This window comes from Python bivittatus, unplaced genomic scaffold (assembly GCF_059951505.1).
Source record: "Python bivittatus isolate LINGU-HERP-01145 unplaced genomic scaffold, Pbiv_v1 ctg000200_np1212, whole genome shotgun sequence".
In the NCBI taxonomy this organism is placed as follows: Eukaryota; Metazoa; Chordata; class Lepidosauria; order Squamata; family Pythonidae; genus Python; species Python bivittatus.
The window spans coordinates 13,098,634-13,121,043 of record NW_028277040.1 but is presented as its reverse complement, the minus strand read 5'-3'; the positions used below and the strand labels follow the sequence as shown (position 1 = coordinate 13,121,043).

At 37.7% G+C, this 22,410-nt stretch overlaps 1 protein-coding gene across 2 annotated transcripts in view; it reads left to right on the top strand.

Moving 5' to 3' along the window:
- NAB1 (NGFI-A binding protein 1) overlaps positions 1 to 22,410 on the top strand; it is a 54,261-nt gene that overhangs the window by 11,399 nt on the left and 20,452 nt on the right. The window contains exons 2-4 of one of the 2 annotated variants that reach the window (XM_007420385.3): positions 384 to 1,217; positions 10,453 to 10,586; positions 11,646 to 11,697. In XM_007420385.3, the coding sequence (XP_007420447.1) occupies positions 399 to 1,217; positions 10,453 to 10,586; positions 11,646 to 11,697 (1,005 nt within the window). In that variant the 5' untranslated portion in view covers positions 384 to 398. The remainder of the gene's footprint in view (positions 1 to 383; positions 1,218 to 10,452; positions 10,587 to 11,645; positions 11,698 to 22,410) is intronic. The other variant, XM_025165028.2, reaches the window with a different exon arrangement.

Below are 22,410 nucleotides of genomic sequence, written 5' to 3'. Positions count from 1 at the left end.
CAAGTATGCAAATATAGCTGAGGACAATGTACGAAGGGGCTGCTGGAGCCTGGAAAAAGACATGTCTGCTTTAATGAGGTGCTTTACCACTTTTGGAAGACTTGTACAGCCCTGTTGGATACTACTTCTAAAACATTCTTAAGATTAGGCTTTCTCTTGTTCTTCTCATAACTGCTGTACTATGAGTTCCCTTCGTAGATGGGAAACTGAGACATCAATTTGCCTAGTCCTACCTGGTCAGTTCAGCAGAATTTTAACCAGATCCCAATCCAGTCCTCTTCCTGCTATATCCTGCAAGATCCCATAAAGAATGCGTTTATGTTGGATAAAAAGCCTATCTGGAAATTGGTATTAATTTGGTTGCTCTTCTACTTCTTTTGCAGGGCATTGGGTTCACAATGGCCACAGCTTTGCCCAGAACCCTTGGTGAATTGCAGCTTTATCGCATCCTGCAGAAAGCCAATCTCTTGTTCTACTTTGATGCCTTCATTCAGCAGGGAGGGGATGACGTTCAGCAGTTGTGTGAGGCAGGCGAAGAGGAGTTCCTTGAGATCATGGCCTTGGTAGGCATGGCTAGCAAACCTCTTCATGTCCGAAGGCTTCAGAAAGCTTTGAGAGACTGGGTCACAAATCCAGGCCTTTTTAACCAGCCTCTTACTTCCTTACCAGTCAGTAGCATTCCAATATATAAGTTACCGGAAGGATCACCAACTTGGTTGGGAATATCCTGCAATAGTTATGAACGGAATAGTAATACCCGGGAACCTCATGTGAAGATTCCAAAATGTGCTGCCACAACGTGTGTTCAGAGTGTGGGTCCCAGCAAATCTGACGGAGTGGGGAATTTAGCACCGCAAAACAGTAGTGAACAGAGACTGTGGCAAGGACACCATGCAACGGAGAGCGAGCATAGCCTTTCCCCTGCTGACATGGGTTCTCCACCCTCACCAAAGGATAACACAGAAACTTTGGATGCAGCAGCAGCTCTGTCAGTCACCGAGTGTGTGGAACGCATGGTTTCCGCCCTCCCCAAAAGTGATCTGAATGAAGTGAAAGAGATGCTGAAAATCAATAAAAAACTGGCCAAAATGGTTGGTCACATCTTTGAAATGAACGATGAGGACCCTCACAAAGAAGAGGAGATTAGGAAGTACAGCGCAATATATGGCAGGTTTGACTCGAAGAGAAAAGATGGCAAACATCTCACCCTTCATGAGGTAAAATGGGGACTGGTGTTCTCTGCTCGCTCTTTTTCGAACTCCTCTGAGGTTTTTGCACCCCCAAATCACATTTGCTAGGGAACATTGGTACTTTGTTCTGGGTCAGACCAATAAGAATTTTGTAGTCAGGAAGCATTTTTAATAAATTATTTTTATAATGTATTGTAAAAATATTCATTTTTAACTAAATATAATGCATTAGGTGCTTTTCTGGAGGACACATTAAATAAAATAGTACTTGAAATGGAAAGCTACTGTTCTGTGTCATTCCAGAACTTGGAATTAACAAACCCATCCTTTTTTTGTTTGCTCCTTTCAGAAACTTTTACAGTAAATTCACATTTGGATTATTTTACAGTAGCTCTCTTTAAAGAGAGCTTAATATAAGGAGCTTGATTAGTAATGATTATCTGTTTTCAAGTCTGCTCTAAAGTTGGTTTTTTATGCATTTAGTTCAATTAAAAATGTTGGTAAATGAAGAAAGGATCTTCAAGAGTTTTGATTTCTCTCCAGACAGAGAACTGTTGTATTCCCAAGGAGATGGTCAACAATTCAGGGATATATATTTTCTTAAGCTTTCATTCATTTCAGCTGCAGCTCTGTGAAACCAGGTGTCTGTATGTTGCAGCATTTAAACTCAGGTTCAAGATGATTATACTTTGAAATGTCTACTTCTTGTTTGGATATTGTTGAACAGCAGTAAAACAATTGAGTAAATGTATGTGTCAAATTGTATAAGCATAAACAATTATACATTTTATTTCTCTTTGAGGATAAGAACTAAATATTTCGTTTGGAAAAGCAAGAAAACAAAGAATTGTAACTGTATCCAGTAGAGTTAAATATGTCTAGTTTTAATGACATTGGTGGTTTTGAACATGTTCAAGACATTGTTGGATTGTGAACAAAATTGTAAACTGTTCTACATAAAAATGTGGTTTCTGTTTCTGCCTTGGGGGCTAACTTTGCAGGCACCTTGTGTATGTTAAAGCCCTTGAGGTTTTGATAATTTGCCTGTGCCCACTTAGCATAATTGGCTTTCAAAAAACTGACTTTTGTTCATTTTTTCATAGACTGTAGTACAGGGTTGTAGTTACTTGGATTATTTTTCATTAGCAGTACAGTGGTACCTCTACTTATGAATGCCCCTACTTACAAATTTTTCGAGATACGACCAGCTCGGCCCCAAAAATTTACCTCTACTTACGAACTCACCTCTACTTACGAACCGGATCCGCGGCCATTTTCCCTGCTGCCACGCGGTCGTGGCTTCCTGTGGGCGAGATCGCGGTAGCAAGGAGACGTTCGGTGAGGCTTGTGGTGTGTTTTGTGGCATTTGGAAGATTTTTGTGGCGTTTGGAAGGTTTTTGAGGTTTAAAAATAAAATGCATATGTTTCAGAACTGTTTAGCCGTATTTACATTGAACCTTATGGGGGAAATTTACCTCGGGGTGGGACCAAATTCGGAGGGTGGATTAGCCGTATTTACATTGAACCTTATGGGGAAATTTGCCTCGTGGTGCGACCAAATTCGGAGGGCGGAACGGATTAACCGGATTTACATTGAACCTTATGGGAAACTTTACCTCGACTTGAGACCAACTCAAGTTGCAACCAGAGTCACGGAACAGATTAAGTTCGTAACTAGAGGTACCACTGTATATTCATTTATTAAGTGGCATAGGTAGTTTATTCTCAGGTGTAACAAATTTAAGAGTTAATTATACAATTCCATATGCATTTTCCTGGGAGCCAGGTCCACTAAGCTTTACTTCTGAGTAGGCTTATATAACATTGCACTGTTAAAAATGTTTGCTTATTTTTGGATAAGTGACAGACCAGTTCTCCAGATCTTTTGATGGTTCCCTGTCCAACCCTAGTCTAATTTATTATAACAGTTCTTCCTTTTATAAAAAGTGGATATGGACAGATTGATATAGACTGCTGCTGAACATTGATGTATATATATTTTATGTGCATTAAACCAGAAAAAACATTTGTGGATTTCCATGTATAAGGTTCCTGAATGTTGGAAATTTTATTGCTTGGATTCGTAACAGATGATCAGTGCTAGCAAACCAAGGGATGGTTTCGTACAGTTATGTCACTGAAACTACAGTGAGCAGTAGTTTCAAGTTAATGGGCGAAACCAGTGTTGTCCAAACTTGGCCACTTTAAGATGAGTGGACTTCAATTCCCAGAATTCCCTAGCCAGCATGTTTCAAGTAATATGTTGTTGTCAAGTTTGGACAACACTGGGCTAAACCAAAGGCTGTTCTATGTCTTTCTTGTGATCCTCAGCACAAGTATAGCTTACTGCAGCGAAATAGCAATTCAGAGTCAACAAATGCTTGTTTCTGTAGTCTGTATTTTTTGGTGGATCACAGAGCTTGACAAATGTGCCCTATTATTCTACTTGTTATATACTCTCATCATTTCACTTCTGAACGACAACCCTATCAGAACTTAAGATGATTTACAATATTGCATAGGTTTGAAAAGCATAGTCTTCCTTATTTACCATAGGAAGGGTAAATAAGAGTAGCTGGGGAAGTAATACACAGAATGCTGGATCTTAGGCTCCACCCTCCCATCCGAACACCATTTTAATGTTGATGTGGAAGGAGCCACAACATCCTCTACATCTGGCACTATCTTTCCTTACTCCCAGTATTAATGGGCTTTCTCTAGTAATTTTGTTGGCTTTCACTGCAAATTTGTGGGGTGGGTAGTTTTTCAGAACCTATCTAAATAATCCAGTAATTTAATTTGAATTAGTATAGAGAGTGAGGAATTCATCTTGGAATAATTCCTCCAAATGGCTTTTGACAAGCTTTCCTCTGCCATTTCCTCTGACTTCCAACCATTACTTGGTTTGTGTCACCAATGATGGCTTCTCCATAGATTGTTGAAGAGAACCCCATCTTTCTGCAGTTTAGGGTCATTGTGCACTAGAAATAGTGCTCATGTCTTCAAAGATACTTAGCATTGTGTCAGATACTGGTTGTTCAGTTTTTCTCGCCTAACCTTTGTCTTTAGGAACATAGAGACATGGATGGGATACCTGCTGATTTCTAGTACTATGCTACACATATTCTAGTTTACTTGTAAGATGAGAAAGGAACTTCTTCCTCCACGATCATGTATTTCCTTACTGAGAAGAGCAAAATCCAGATATTATGGAAAGCAGTTTATGATTTGTGCATATATAATCACAATCTATTTAAGCAGCTTCCAGGCTGTATACAGTTCTTACAATCTGGATTACTTATCTTTATAAACATATGCTTGTCTGATGTTGGGGTAAACTGGATTGATTTGAACATATAGATATTTTTGAGCTGATAGCCTAAATTTCTGTCCATTTGACTGTTGGGAAAAATCTGTCTCCTTCTAAATGTAGGACATGTGAAAACAAAGGAGTTCCAAAGGAGTTGGCTGCCACAAATTCTGTCAATTACTGTAAAAATTCTTCACTGAATAATGTGACATACAAGCCCACACAACGTTTCTGTACTTTATATTAATGAACCATTAAACATTTAATAATAAAAATATTACACTAAGTATTATTTGGGAGCAAAATGGAATAAGATTTTTTATACCTGTATGCATTAATGAATACATTTTAATCCATCCTCTTATTAAAATAGGTAGAATGTAAACGGAAAGTGTTATTTGGAAAGATTTCTTTCTCGTTTGCAAGAGAATTAAGTGAGCTAAGTTACAGTAATTATTTCCATCTTCATGACAACCACAGCATCTGTTTTAGTATTGGAGGATGGAATGACAGTTGGAGTAATGGTGCTAATTTGGTCAACTGTTGACAGTTTTAGAGCGAACTGGCTGGCTGGGAATGGTTTCGGTGATTACTGGTAGATCTCAGGCTTCAGTTAAGATTTCAGATTATTGGAAATTTAATTGTTCATGAAATAAACGCTCTGTTGCTTGTACTGGTAAAAATTGGTGGAACTAATTCTTAAAGGGTTTAAACACACACTACTCTGTGACTATATATTGACTTGGTTCATACATCTTGCTAAGCCATGGTTTGTTCAATTATGCATTACTGAATAAATGACTATGAGCTCCATATTCACCCATAAACCATGGTCTACACATGCTAAACCCAAACCATATAGACCATTGTATGGATTAGTATCATATATAAACTCTGCCAATATGTTTCACCACCTATTCTCCTTTAAAAAAAACTTCCGCCCTCCCCAAAAAAGCACTTTAAAATATTCCTAAGCCTACTATCTGAAAATCTTGAACTACAGGGAATTCTTTATGTAAGCCTATTTAGAACTGAGCAGAGGATACTTTCTATTTATTTCTTTTAGTGAAAGGTACTTCCTGATTGGGAAATAATTTTCTGCTTGCTCCAACTCTTTTAAAAGTCTCCACAATATTTTCAGTAAATGAACCATTTATTTCTTATCCAGCTGTGAGGCACAGGTTTTTCTTTGTAGAATCAGTGAAATTAATTTAGCTTGTTCACATTCTATTTAGGAAAAAAAGTCCCCAAATTATGGTGTGTTTCATTATTAGGTGATCTAATTTGTTTGTTACAAAACTAAATTATTTGTGCATTAAAGGTCTTAAATGGGTAGTATAGTCTGACTGTCATTTCCATTCCTGGTTAGACGCACCAGTTAACATTAAGAATTTAACATTCCTAAAACTTTCTTTTAAAAAATGCACTTACTTCAGTTAAAGAGTGTAACCATATTTGTTCTTTTGGCAAAGCTTAACATAAAGGCATTTTAGCCATCTATTTAATTTTATTAGCTCTTAATAGATTAAGTCAAATCTGCAGTTTGAATGATTCTTTTGTTCATGCTTATTTTATATATTACTGGTAGCACTTAAATTCTGTAGACCATTTCCAGTGACAAAGTGTGAGATAGATGTTATTGCTTCCAGTTGCTTCCTCTCTTTTGCTTTTATATGGATTAGTGTTCTGATGAAATACTGTTTTTGAAAAGTAATGAGTACTTGAAGGTGTTGGAAGAAAGATAAAAACATTTAAAAATCTTTGAATTTGTATAAAAATATGACATATTTCTAGTTTCTTAGGTGTCAACAAAATAGATTGTTCATAATTGTATCCTGTCTTTACTAATAAACTGCCCTTCTTTGAAAGACAGTCCTGTAATCTTGATTCCATCCATTCACCTTATCCCTATTTCCTCATCCTTGCCAACATAATCATTTGTTCTAAGCTACTTGTATCACATGCCCGAAGTATGTGAATTCTGCTTACCGATCAGTATTTACAAACACCATTGCACCATAGTGGGAATGGAATGTTGACTGAAACAGAAGCTTATAGTATTTATAGGTTGTTTTTGTTTATTCTGGGAACTTTATAAATGTTTAGTTTAAGAAGATCAGTACACAGGTAATTCTGTATTACAAGCGATGTATATTAGTAGCAGGAGCTGCAGAGGGCAGAAGACTTTTGTAAACTTCCTAGGTGTTGATTGCACAAGTGTCTTCACTGTAAGGTATAGAAATATGGTTTATTTTCAAGAACCTATATGTTCAGGTGTTCCTAGTGTGAGAACTAGTAACACAGTGGATAAAGTTGTTGATTTGCTAGTCATCAAGCCTGAGCAAGTAGTTCTGGCCCAGAGTAATGCAGTGATAAGCTTGTAAGGTATCTTTAGCTCCTCAGAAAGAGGGCAGGATACAATTCTAAGCATCCTCCTATATACGCATGCTGTCAGATGATGTATGCATATTCTTAAAGTTCATAAATATTTGCTAATGATAATAGCTTAATCTGAAGCATTGCTCACTTAGAATTATTCTGATTAATTTAAACTTCAATTTCTAAGTAAATTTGTTTAGGATTACAGGCAATGATTACAGGATTTACCACATATGATAAAGTGTGTAACGTTGGTGAGAATCTTGCTTATTTTGCTTGCAATCCATTCTGAAACTTGTTGCACTTACAAATTTAATGATTGTCATATTTCCTACCCTTGTCAATGTTTTTGTTTGTTTTTTGTGCCTTTGAGCCAGTTTTTGGCTCCTGGTGACTGCCTGGACAAGTCTCTGCAGTTTTCTTGGCAAGGTTTTTTGGAAGTGGGTTGCCATTGCCTCCTTCCTAGGGCTGAGAGAGAGTGACTGGCCCAAGGTCACCCAGCTGGCTTTCTGCCTCATGTGGGACTAGAACTCACGGTCTCCCAGCTTCTAGCCTCGTGCCTTCACCACTACACCAAACTGGCTCTCCTTATCAATATTAAATTTCCTGTATTCTGCTATCTTGTTTTAGACTGAACAATATGCAGTGAAAGTTTAAAAATTCTAGCTTAAACTAGTGCATTCACGCCTATTTATTTATTTATTTATTTATTTATTTATTTATTTATTTGGTTTACGTGGAGCTCCAGTCATGTCTGACCTCCAAAAGAGTAATGAAATTAGAAATGAAAACCTAACAATATGACAGTAAATTTCTCAGCACCAAGGAACAACTGAAACAATATACACAATTACCTGCTGAAACAGCAAGGCTATGATGACTTTATGAAGTTTTTTGAGTTATTTATTTATTTATTGAAGCATGCAAAATATAAGCAAAAAACCAAGATACACTTTAAAAAACAAAATTAAACAGAGCCATCCTTAAACTTAAAAAAAGAGGCTAGAAACCAGAAAAAGAAAAGAGAAAGAAGACAAACACAAATAAATAAATCTTAAGGAAAGTTAACAAATTCAGGGCCCATTTGATACCAGGGGAATGCTGTTCCAGAGAAGGGGAGCCGCAGTTGAGAAAGCATGACCCAGGAATCCCTGCAGTGACATTCCTTAAGGGCAAGGACCCAGAGGGAGGTCCACTGATATCCAGGTCATGAGCCATGAAGGGCTTTAAAAGTGACAAGTGGTGCCTTTTATTTTACCTGGAAGCAAACTGGTAACCAGTGTAGCTCTCAAAGCAGAGATGTTACGTGGGCACTTTGTCTTGTGCCCATAACTGTCAAGCCACTGCTTTCCGAACCACTCTCAGTTTCAGAGTCTTCAGGGATAGCTTCATATAGAACACCTGGCAGTAATCTAAACAGGAGGTGATCAACCCTGAGAAACCATGCGCAAAGCCTCCCAGTGCAGGTAAGACTGTAACTGGTGCATAAGGTAGATCTGTTCAAAGGTCCTCCTAGCCACAGCTCGTCTTATCTTGTATCAGAAATGTGGGAACTAGAATAGGGAAAATTATTAATCTAAATTAAAAAAATTAAAAACTTTAATAAAAGTATAGATTTATGTAATTCTTGCCCAATGCCAGGCCACATTGATGGCAAAAGTATTTCCGACCAGCAAGTCATTCTGTGTGCATGTCAGTCCCAAGGGACGCTGTAAAAGATGGCTAGTTGTTTGAATAGTCCTGCATTCACAGTAAATATCCTTGTCCTCAGGATCCATCTTTCCATATGGTCTTTAGTTCTAGCCAAACCAGTGCTCAGTCTATTTAAACATCTCCAAGCCATCCACTCTTCCTCCGAACCTCCAGGCAACTCCTCAAGCAGCTCTATCCAATCATAAAGATGTTTTGCTTGAGATTTCCATCTTTTTAATCACCCCACCCCCCAATTTCAGCCCTTGGAGGTGGTCCAGGAGGTACTGAAAACTGCTAGGAGATTAAGCAGAGGTTTTTGGTGGTTCAGCAGTTCACTCACATTAGGTTTGCTTGTTGAGATTTTTGGAGATCAGCTCATGAATATTAATCTGAAGTGAAGCTGCTTGGAGGTTTTGAAGAGAGATTAATCGTGGGTTCAGAGCCTTAGCCAAGGTCATTTCATGTCCTTCCCCTTCACTTGCCCTCAGGTGAAGGCTATGGTGAGTTTGCACTGCTAAAGATCATCAAGAGTAAAGCAAAGAGACTGACCGACTTAATATGCTATACTAAACCATAATGTGATTTGATTGGTTTGTGTTTAGTGTCATATATGGAACTGATCATTTGTGGTCATCAGACCAATAGGTAAATCTTAAACCACATTTAAACAAGCCATGGGTTAGTGCTGTGTGTGAATCAAGAGCTGTTTTTTGACATGCACTGTCCCATACAATATTTTTAGAAAGAGGTGGTTCAGTCTGCAGAGCTGCTCTGATTTGGAACACACACACCCTTTTTTTTTTTTTGCACAACTCTCCAGTTAAGGGTTGTCAGCTGTCAAATACTTTTATATCTACCCAGAGGAGTCGACAGATACACTGTGTTCTATCCACTTCTTATAGTCAGTTCCTGTGTAATTTGTTGTAGACCAAACAGATTTTCTGATTCCTGACTTATTTAACTTTGGGGGCCCCAACGTTTTTGGGATAGTGAGCCCACTTAGAATGTTAAGAGCATCTCCCACAAAATGGCTGCACAGCCAGTAAAGTTGTAGCCTCCTGCCATTCTCATTTTCTAAGAATACCTCTAGATCTTATATGAATATCAGAGGCATTCTTGTCTTAAAGATTATGCTGGAAGCAGGCACTTTATTTTTCAGCATTCTAACTTCCTGATTATATTTTTTAAAACATTAAGACAGAGCTAACCTTTGTCCTTCATCCCCAAGGACTTCAATGTAAGACACTAGATTTAATACTGACAAACCACAGATGATCTTTTACTTTTTAAACTGGGATGTTGGACTCTCTCATTGATAGTTCACAATTACAGTACAGATTTGTGCCTATGTATGTGGAAGATGCCTGTGCAAATGCAATCATTGACTGTAAGCCTCGGCCGCTATTTTGCGCTTGGCTCCAGTTGGTGGACATTATTCTAACAAAAAATGGACCTAAAAAATCTGATTACTTCCCATCACTGCTTTCTCACTGTACATACTTAATGTCACACTGTACATAATTAATGTCAAGTAGGTCTGGACTCTCTCTTTTTTTTTAAATAGCCTGTCTCTCACTGAGAACTAGGTTTTGTTGGTATTGTTTCAATAGGAATCTGGATATTATAAATACTGATCTTAAAAAAAAGAAAACTTTAAGACCTGTTGGATGCTGGGGTAGGTGAGTGGATGGACTGTTTCCTCCCATGAAAAAGTTATTAGAGAATTGTAACAAAGCTGAAGACGGTCATCCAGCTTCCTACAGACATCCTTAATGTTCTGAGCAGTGCCACACATGCTCACAGGGGAAGAGGTTAGATCGCTTTTCCAGGACTGATGTGCTGATGAGGCAATGATTTTTTTTTTGTATGTTGTTTTTTTAGCTCACAGTAAATGAAGCAGCTGCTCAGTTATGTGTCAAGGATAATGCACTATTAACCCGGAGGGATGAACTCTTTGCTCTGGCACGGCAGATCTCTCGAGAAGTTACATACAAGTATACTTACCGGACCACCAAGTAAGCTACATTTTTTTTTAAAAAGCAACTTAACTTTAAATGGGTACATTGTGAAGTATCAGAAATCAGTTAGCAATCTTCCTGCCCTATGGTCAGGTTATGGCTCTCACAGGCCTGATACAGATAAATGAACCAAGTGGGAGATGTGAATGTTGGTGTATTCTTGCTATACCGAGAACGTTATGCCTTTGACACCATTCTGTGTTATATATCAGCCTTTTCTGAGCAGAGAGGATTGAACAAGTTAACTGTAGACAGCGGCATCATATGTTCTATGCTGGGAACATGGAAACATTCACATATCCGCAGCACTTTTTTATCAGTGTTGTAGAAAGTTGTACTTTTCATCAGAAACCTACTACAGTGTTCTCAGAGAGGCTAAAAATCTTTCCCAACCCTCACATGTTTAGTCTTTTATATACAGGGGAAAAAAACCCACTTTCTCTCCCCACACCATAGATGATCCAGTCCAGTGTTAGTGAAGTTCATGTAATGACCATGTACTGTAGTGGGAAGAGAGAATGGCCTTGAAGACAGGAAGAAAAGCCGCTACCAAGACAATGGTCAGATAGAAGAAACCTGAGTCCAGGCAGAACTGTAACCTGAGAAAATGTCTCAGACAAGACCCTCTGGAGTCTGGTCTACCTTAAAGGGCTGACATCAATCTTGCAAGTCTCAATGTGCTTCCCCCTCCCTTCCTTTATCTTCATGAGAACTAGGGAGGGTTTTGTTTGAGATGTTTTCTCAAGTTACCATTCTGCATCGGACTCAGATTGACAGTTGTCTTGGTAGCGGCTCTTCCTCTTGTCCCCCAAGGCCATTCCCTCTTCCCACTTCACATACATTGTCTATCTGACTATTCTTTGTGAAACTGCTTTAAAATCAGGAATCTCATATTGGGGCAGTAGAAAATTTCTTCAAACAACAAGTGAATGAATAAATGAATAAAATCAAGATAAATTCAGAGCAGTGTAATTTTCAAGGCAAGCATTCTTCCAAACATTTTTCTGAACATAGCATATACATTCCAGTTAAAAAAAATGTGTTTTCATCTCCTAGGTCTAAATGTGGAGAAAGGGATGAGCTGTCACCAAAGAGAATTAAGATAGAGGTATCGTACTTTTAACCTGTTCTGTTTAGCTGTGGCTGCTAAAACTGACTTGTGTAATAGGAAGCAAACAAATAAACAACAGTCAAACAGATTGCTTAACCAAGAGACCTGTTTCCCTAAAGTATTCCCAGAAATATTTTGAATTAAATAGAATCTAATTTTCCTAAGGCTGGGTTCTATAGACATTGTGCATCAGCACGGATAATGGAAAGAAGTTTGTGGAGTCCATTGGAGAAAGAAGATGGATTAAGATGACGTTACTTTTAACTTTATTTAGACAAATGATCTTGTAAACTATCTTTGCCTTAAGAGGAGCTGTAAGATATTTAAAATGAAAATAGATTGCAGTCACTTCTCAATAATATATTAAAAAAATAGTGGTGGTTTAAAATGGCTGTTGACTGTTTTTATGGCAATTCCAAAAAATGTCTATACAAATTAATCTTTGTTTTCTGTTTGTAATTATATATGCATAGCTGGCCCTTTGTTACATATAGAAATCGAATTTTGAAAAAGAGGAAGTGAGAACCTTTCTGCCCTATGGCTAAACTGAGGCCTTCAAGCAAAACAGTAGTTTTTTTTCTTGACAAAATGAATTCTACACATTATTTGTGGCAAGACCTGAGGAAAAACATCAATACCAAACTTCTATCTGGACATCCCCCAAAATAACAGAGAAGTCCTTTGCATCCAAATAATCTGGATGAAGCAGTTACATTTACGTTCATTTCATCATCATTTTATGATATGTGTAATTTGCAGAATGATGTCATAGTGCAAATGGCATGGATTACATGATTTATATCATTTGTGTGATGACATTATTGCCAAATTATGCTAATAGAGAAATGTGCATTCATTGCCTGACATTTTAATGCAAATCATGTACATCACGATGTACATGATGTAACTAATTTTATTGGAAAATCTTTTTTAGAAATGAAATTGCTCCACTTGCTATTAAATTTAATCTCTTTATCATAAGCATCCTATCTAGCTTCAGTTCCAGTAATGTGAATTAATTCCACATGAAGTAATTTTTTTAAAACTTTTTTTATTATTTGTTACAATATACTATCCAGTCTGTGTTTATTTGACAGTTGTACTTGACAAACGTTTTCTGGCATTTCGTAACAAGCCATGTTTGCTCATAACTTTAACAGTTGCAGCCCCTTGATTTCTGCTTGGTTACATCTTTTCTGCTGTTACAGAAACAAGCCACGATGCTGTAGTAATCCATTTCTTTGCCTGTGTACAAACCTGGAACTAAGGTTAAAGCAAACTACAGTTTGCAATTAAGCTTTAATTAAATGCAATTAAGTTGGCATTTTTGACTTACCAGTACATATGAACAGGACTGTTGAGCTAAATCAGCTTTTGCCAGTGTGTTGTGACTGCCATCCCCCAAGGGTGACAGATTGGGGAAGCTGTGTTGAATCATGGACTGAGCTGAAGTCTTGCTCTATAATCATATGGTATAAACGGAATTAGAGTTGTTTATTTTTTTTAATGTAGATGGAACAGCCTTGCTTCTGTTCAGATTATTCAGTGAACTGTATTTCCTCGTTCAGATCTGAGTTTTAGGAAATATTTTGGACTACTTTGGAGAGAGCATTTCCTGAGCGTCTGAAGAAATATTTTTCTCTCTTCGGGATATTGACTAAATATAGCAAGCCAAGGGTTTCTTCCTTTTAAGATTTTCTTTTAAATAAAATGGTTGATGTTAAGTTTTAGAAACTGGAGTGCACGAAGTATAGAGAAGATTCTTTTATTTTCAGTAAAGCTTCAAAATATTAGGTTTGCCCCTGTCCCATATATCAGCTGATTATGGACCAAATGCATAGTAGATATCAAACATGTCAAGATAGTGGTTAGATGGTGCAGTTGAAGCCTTTTCCTTTTTTGATGTGTCACGTGTGCATCAATTATCAAACAAACGAGCATAAAATAGCCCACAGCTAAAGTCTCACCAGCTGCTTGTCCTGTTAAGGTTTTTTTTTAAAAAAAAAGTTAGAATTTTTATTGGTAGCTACTTCTATTGCTGAGCTGGTTTTATGAATTAAATTCAGACTAGTTTGGGCATATTCAGTATTCACCTTAAATGACCCTCTTTTGATCCTCCTACCCTTTGAATAGCAGAACTCTTGTACTGTATTATGAATTGACCTTGAAAATCCCTGTCATTGTTTGCTTGCATTATGGAGAGGGATATACAATGTCCTGGGAATTAGTATGTTAGAATTAAAAATAGTAATAAACAGTTTCAGCATTTTTTGCTCTGTTTTTACTTTTTAGGAAGGCAGATTTTAATTGGATTGCTTTGCTTTGGGTGGATTTTTTTTAAAAAAATTGGGCTAAAAGAAGGGGGTTGGGATGAAGAAAAATATATAGTGAAACTTATTTCTGTCAAGGCCAATGACTTTTTTTCAATAGCATTTTGGAAGTTTTCTTTGTTTTTGTATTCACTTTAAGGACTTATTCTAATATTGCACTGAACAGAAAGTCTTAACTGTAGAATTTATTTATCTAAGCAAAGTGTTCAGTAGTGCTACGTACCACATTTCTTTCCAAATACATTTCCAGTGTTCCTTTTTTGTATTGCTTACGGTCACAAATAACAGATGTTGACAGTACCATAAGCATATTGCCCCACATATATTCCACTTTATGTTTGCTGGATGTATTTTGACTCATGTTTTTCAGCAGCTTATAATTATTTATACAAGCTTGAAATAGATCCAAATAGACATACTTCAATTTTTCAGGCTTCTGATGCCTGGCAGCTGGCCACGTGTGTTAATTCAGATATATTCCCCACCCCACCACCCCCGGGTATCTGAATTTTGGAGGTATAAACAGACTTTGCATGTATTATTTTCCTACGTCTAAATTCATTTATTAGTGTCAGGGTTGAAACTGGTAAGGCAGGAATCACCAATTCGCAGGCCAGGCAGAACTGTTACATAAACATGGAGCAAGTATTTTGACTTTCATGCTGGGCAAAGAATGACTGAAATTCTGTTGACTTGAAAAGGAAGCAGAAAAGGCCTGGGATTTAAGTGTTGCTGCTGACACACACACACACACACATCAGAATTGATTTTTGTTTTGTGTGTGTAAGTCTGCAGTAAAAACTCTAATGGGATAAGCACTTGGTGCAGGAGTATACAGCTCAAGATGTTGCTGGAATGAATGAAGCTTAACTGACCAATTCAGAGCAGGACAATCAGATGAAATATGGAACAAATTCATTTGTCAGGTCTCCTAGAGATTTTGTCTGCAGGTCTGCTCAGGTATCAATAGGAGACTTGAAGAATTGCAGCAGAACATGGGTGGGAAGAGAAGACACCAGATATCATTGCCCTTTTTAATTGCCTCCCTCCCCACTCATCAGAAGTTGAACCTATGTATCTATTGGAGAAAAGTTGCAGCAATGCACACAAGGCCTCTTTTTATATTAAGGAGAATTTGGCCACTTTGCACCAGTGCCATGTTAAACCCTCCCTGTCCTATTTCAGGTTTCAAACTCACACAGTTGCTAGGTGAGAATAGCAGTTTACTCAAAGCTAAGTAGATAAGCAGCAGACAAGGAAAGAACGTAAATCAAAACACAGTCTCTGAGAAAGCAAGTTTGCCTGGGTAGTTTCACTTTCAACAGGAACACAGAGAAGATAAGTCAAAATCCAGTCCAAAGTTCAGAGCCAAGTCAGGTTTGTCAGCCAGTCCACAGGTCAGAATTTCAGGGTTCATGAGCAGAATTCACAAGCACAACACACCAGAGCAGGAGATCAGACAGTTGTTTCCAACAGAGAAACATGGGTCAGGGCTGCCTCTTAAATCAGGCTGCAGCCAGCTAACTTTAATTAGGTTAGTTAGTCCCTTGCTTGGCAAGGAGACTCATTGAGTGTCTTTGTTCTTGTCATGAGCCGCAATTCAGAGTCTGACTCTGACTCTGAAGATGTTGCTCCAGCTGAGCCTGTGGAATGTCAGCCTCAGGAATCATCTGAGGCTGATCAGCCACAGGCATCTGATCAGCTGGAGCAGAGATGACAAGGCACTACCCCCAAGTCCCAGATCCAGATGCACACAGTGGTGAGCAGAGCAGTGTCAGTCAATGAGACTCCTCGCAAGGCAAAGGCTGAGGTCTGAATAATTACTAGCAGAGAGATTTATGTAGCTTGCTTCGCCTTCACTCTCTGTTGGAAACAAACTGTTTAGAAACCTAGCTTGTGTCTTGTATTCCTTTGTATCCTGTTCTTAATTTCCTGACATTTGGACTGGCTGAGTACCTGATTTGGCTTTGTGACTTTTGGCAATGTAACTAGACTACTCTTTTGCTACTTGGACTGCAAATGGTACTTTGCTAAGTCTCTGATTTACGACCTGTCTGCTGTTATCTGCTTCTGCTCTTTGGCAACTATGTCTGCTGTTATCTGTCTGCTCCCTTGAAACAGAACAGTTCTGCTCTCTGCTCTACTTGCTGAGTCTGGGGGCTTGGGGGCCATGCCTCATCACCTGACTGCTCCAGCTGTTCTGATGGTGCCTATGTTTGAGCAGCCTCAGGTGATTCCTTTTTTTTTTAATAGTATTTTATTAAGATTTTAAGATTACAGAGTTAAAAGAAATGAAAAAGAAAATTGAAAATACAAATTATAAAGAAAAGGAAAAGAAAAAGTGAGATAAAGTAAAAGAAAAAGAAAAAAGACATGAAAAATAGATAGCTTCCAATCTGTCTCTGGTCTTAAAAATAATAAGAGTGTCATAAGTGCTAGTTTTTAATGCATTAAGTAGGAATAATTCTTTGTCAAAACATATCCCATTACATTTATAATCTAATCTTCAAATCCCCATGTAAGCTTCGCCCCGCCTGCATTTTGCAAATAGTCCATCAATGGTTTCCATCCATTAAGATGGTAATTATTTGAATTTTCTTTTAATAAACAAGTCAGTTTATCATTTTCTGCCATTTCCATCAGTTTTAACAACCATTCTTGTATTGTTGGTTGGTGATTCCTGATTTGGTGTCTGCTGAGGCTGACATTCCACAGGTTCAGCTGGAGCAGCTTCTTCACAGTCTGAGTCCTGGGACATGATGGTCCCTTTCTGAAGCATCAATTAAGTGTCATACTTGCAGGGAAGTGTAGAAAGTAAGGAAGATGACCTTGATGAAGATACAGTAAGCAAGCTGTTACCAAAGCGATGAGAGGTGAAACATCTTAAGTCCACAGTAGACAGATAATATTTGGAAGAAGCTCAGATAGACACTTCCCTAATTCACAGGAGTATAAGAAGGGGGAGGAGGTGTAGCACAATAAGACTTAACAAGTAGTTTTAGCCTTCCTCTGGAGTTGATTTCCTGGATCTGGTCCACCTAATGGGACTGACAGAAAAGGGGGCATTTTGGAAGTAGATGCTCCAGATCTGGCCTATTGATAAAAAGGTTTGTCCCAGCTTCCAGGGGTTCAAAGGCACCCAGAAATTAAATGGACTATGCAGAGTCTCATGTCAACATTTAATCATTCCTGTTACTCTACAGATCCAGATAGGCTTGAAAATACAACTGCAGGTCCAAACAGAATCTGGCACCTTTGACAAATTCCCTGAATCCTCTAACACAATCAGACATGTTTTCTCCTCTTAACTTATTTAAACTCCTCTTTGGGTTTGAGGTGACCTTGAATCTCTCCCTCTCAACATCAGCAACTATCAAGCAACCCAACAACTTTATTTAGCTTTTCCTTGTCATTTTCCAATAGTCTTGGGAGTGGACTGGCTTCACACTCACAATCTGGATACTCATGGGATAACACAACCTTTGGACTGTGACGTGCAAACCTTGCAGCCTGTAGGGCCTTAGGTTTACCACCCTGTAGTAAAATATCAACCCTACCTTGGGTGTGAAGTATATGGGCTATGGCGATGTGTTTGGGGAAGGGGGCGTGCAGAGCTGGCATCCCATAAATTCCTCTCCTTGTCGCCTACCAGTGCTGCTGTCTTTTTAAAGAGGAAAGTAGTCCATGATTACTGTCCTCATTAGGAATCTCTACTCCTTATTTCTGAGCTCTTGCCAAGACTGCAAAAGGCATGCATGTTTACCTAATTAATCTCAAGGAATATTATAATGTGATTCATTCAAAGGAGGGGCATGTATGCTATATTGGATTGCATTATATATCGGATTACTTTGGTTAAGAAACATTTGGATATGTGATAGTGCTGTTCAGATCAGAAAGTAGCTCCTCAATTTTCATACAATTTATGAAACATTTTAATAATCTTTGGGATGATGTTCTGGAGTATTTGGACTATTTGCTCATTTATTCTAAGCATCCTGCTCTCTGCACTAAACAAGTTTGGGCACTCCTTGTGTGCCTTTGTGACTATAATCTCTAGCCTAAGCCACAGAAATATGCCTTTTACCTGCCCGTACTGGTCTATTTGGGCTACCGTCTTTTCTTGAAAGGGATTTAGATGGATCCAGCTAAAGTATAGTCTCTTCTCCACCCATGCACTATGAAGGACATACAGCATTTTCTGAGCTTTGCCATTTTTAATAGTAAATCTGTTACTACTTTTGCTGCACTGACAACATCACTAATTCATTTTACCAAGAAAGGGGTTCCCTTTAAGTGGGATTCTGATGCACAACTCTACTAAATTTCTTCTGCTAAAACAGACGTTCACTTCTCAGCCTATCCTCCAGATCTGACACGGCCCTTTGTTGCACAATTTGATGCTCACCTTGGGAGCTGTACTTTCACAATACTGTACGCCAGTTCTCCAGTGCTATTTCCAGGCAACTCTTTCCAGTAAAACAAATTATATTTTTAATAAGAGCTTTTGACCATCAAAGAAACCTTTCAGCATTGGCACTATCTCCTCAGAAAGGCAGAACATCCTGTCAAGGTTTAAATTGAGTATAAGGATTTGGAACATTTTCAAACTTTTACAGACTCACACATAGCCAGGTCAGGTGGACACAATTCTTTTCTTGTTTTATGTTCCTCTCTCTTAAATGCCTTGCTGAGAGAAGAAGCAGGCAGATGCTTTTTCCCATAAAGCAGGATATTTTTTACTCTACAACCCTCCTTCCATCTCCATTCTTTTTCCAGAAAACCTTCTGCCCCCCACAACAGCTAGCCTACCCTGTGAGACTCTTGGGACCAGAAGGGAGACTTCTTTTGTACAACCAGAGCAGAACCCAAATAGGTGAGCTCAGATAATGATCTTGAGGAGTCCTCCTTCTCTCCTCCACATTTTCTTGGGAGTGCGGAGAACTGCATCACAACAGCTGACTGTACATTTCTCCTTCCTTGAGAAGGCATGCAGATGTGTCACAGCAGTTGGCCAACTAGACATTTTGGACTACTGTATTTGAAATGCCTCATCTTCTGCTCTGAGATTTTTAGTAGCCTAACGTCAGAGTAGAGGTCAAGGTATATGTTTCTTCTTGTGGCCGTTTCAAGCCACTCACCAACAAGTGGCTGGACTGTTACATCTGTTTCTTCAGATTTATCATTGACCCCACCATGAGTCAAGGGCTTGGATGCCACCATTGAGGTAGTAATTTTTTTTTTCTTTGCCATTTAATTTTAAAATATCCTGATTTCAGAAAATACTTTGCCTGATAGCCAGTAGAAGCCTTGCCAATCAGAGTAAATACTGTTCAGTTAATAAACCCATGTTTTAATATTGTACCCATTGATTTCATACATGTGTTGATGGCAGACATATATTCTTTTGTAGGATTCTATTTTCTGTTTCCAAATAGAAAGCTCCAATTTGGATTGGCGTGGGGTGGGTGCTCCAGAGGGCAGGTGGCTACTGCAGCCTGGCATGAGGGTAGCCTGGTGCAGAGTAGGTGCTCTGGAGGGTGGGAGGGTACATGGGAAAGTGGTGGAGGCAACTTGCGACCTTCCCTGCTGGCTTCCCCATTGATTTTGCTTTTGGGAAGCTGGCAGGAAAGGTTGCAAATGGCAATCACATGACCACAGGGTGCTGCAACCATTGTAAATGCAAGCTGGTTGCCAAGCACCCAGATTACGATCACATGACTGCGGGGTGCTGGGACAGCCAGAACTTCAAGGACTGGTCGTAAGTACCATTCATTCAGTGCCATCATAACTTTGAACAGTTGCAGAATGAGTGATTGTTAACCGAGGACTACCTACATTAAGTTTTGGTAGCAAATACATGTTTTTAAAAACAAGGAAGGATTGCTTCCTGAAATCTCTAATTATTTTTTGTAGATAGGTAATTTAAGCAGATGACCCAAAAAGTTAGTCATTTGGCATTCATCCTGATTATTTGTTTTCCAGGGGTATGACATCAGCATTTTATTGTATTAAACAAAGATTATGGGTAATTCAGTACAGATATTAATAACAAAAGCCAAAGTATTGTGTTCACCTGTAAATTTTGGAATTAATTACAAATATACTTTTCAGCTCCCAATATATCTTAATAGTTTACATTTAAGTAAATACAGAATAGCCTTTTCAAAAGCCAGATTAAATGTGTTGCCATCAAATATGCTATATAGTAGATTTCAAAAGATCCCCATCTCAAAGATTTGGTCCCTGTAATGGTATTGATCTTGAAATGGTGGGTCAAATGTTATTGTATTGTGAATTTTACAAGAGCTTTTGGCAGGATATTATCTGGCCTATTTTAAAATCAAGATCAGGAAGAGATATTTCTGAGTATGCAGATGAAAATCCTAAAATTACAGAGACAACAGCCAGATTTTTAACTGTAGCTATAAAAACAAGGTTTTTAGTAACATATCAGTAAGCTAGAGTTTTAAATGTTTTATGTGATATTTATCAATTATTTTATTTGTTAAACTGTTTTATCTAACACCAAATTTTAGATTATATTTGTAATTTGCTATTTGAGTCTTTTGGCTGTAAATAAAGCTTACTTAACTTATTAAACATCAGTCTAACCAGTGCTGAGATAAGATATGCATTTCCCACACAGTAATAGGACCAACCTAGACATTTTGGACTAAGTAGAGAGTTGAGGTGCCATACAGGATAGCTTGCCAAGCTGGTAACCCCAGATGACTCATGGTGGAATCAATCCACGTGCTTTTGGGGTGTGCCCATATTTTGAAGATCTCACTGACCTTTTTTTTTTTTTTTTATATTTTTTTTATTTTTTACAACAAACACATACAAACAATAACATAAAAAACATTAAAAAAAACCATCTTCCATTTTAAACCGTGTGTCAGCCAGTTACCAATCATTTGTGCCATCCTTTCATAGTCTTCACTCATCATTTATATAGAATCTCATGTCATCTATCTAACATATATTTATATATTTATCAATTATCAATTATTATTCATTTGTTACTAGTCTATAACATCAGCTTTCATAATAAGATTTATATCATTTTTATCCATTGATTATATATATATATATATATATATATATATATATATAGTAATTTATATCAGTTTGTCAAGTTTCTATTATATAATTTGCTGATCTATTACATTACTATATCTTTTCATCCAACCATTGATAAAACAGATCCCATATCATATAGAATTGTTTATCTTCTTGCTCTCTAATTTCAAATGTTAATTTACTCATCTCTGCACATTCCATAATTTTCTTAATGACTTCCTCCTGCATAGGTACTTTTTCATTTTTCCAGTTTTTAGCAAATACAATTCTAGCCGCTGTCAAAACATTTACAATCAAATATTTCAGTTCTTTACAATATGTTTCAGGTATAATTCCTAATAGAAATGTCTCTGGTTTAAAGTCTATATGTTGTTTTGTCATTTTTTCCAACCATGTGTGGATTTTAATCCAATATCTTTTAGCTTCTGGACATGTCCACCACATATGGTAATATGTACCGGGCTTCTGATGACACTTCCAACATTTATCAGACTTATTCTTATACATTCTCGCAATCCTTGCTGGAGGTAAATGCCACCTGTAAAACATCTTATACAAGTTTTCTTTATATGCAGTTGACATTGTCATTTTATAGTTTTGAGACCATAGTTTTTGCCACTTCTCTAAATCAATTCCATATCCAAAATTTTTCCCCCATGCAATCATTGTATCTTTAACCTGTTCTTCCTCCATCTTAAATTCTAGTAAATGTCCATAAAGTTTTTTAATCACCTTTTCATCAGTGCCCATCAAAATTTTATCTAAAACAGTCAGCTCATCATAGATACCTTCTGTTTTAAAATCTTTATCAAATCTAGATTGTATTTGCAAATATGAAAACCAGTTCATTTTTATACCTTGTTCTTCTAACGCTTGCATAGTTTTAAGTTCACCCTTTTCATTCAATATCTCAGTATATCTAACTGTTTGTTCCTTTTTATATGTTATTGGATAAGAAAAAGCTTCAATAGTGGATATCCATCGTGGAACTTTTAAATAATATTGTCTTCTTATCTTCTCCCAGTTTAAAAACAATGCCTCTCGAATATAGTGCCTTCTAAAGTAGCCCTGTGTTTTCATTCCCTTATACCATAAGAAAGCATGCCAGCCCAACAACAGGTCATGTCCCTCTAAAGTCAATAGTCTATTATTTCTTAAAGTTATCCAGTCCTTTACCCACATCAGATTTGTCGCCTGATAGTATAATTCCCAATTAGGCAAGGCAAACCCACCTCTTACTCTTGCATCTTGTAGTAATTTAAGCTTTATTCTTGCTTTTTTGCCCTGCCAGATA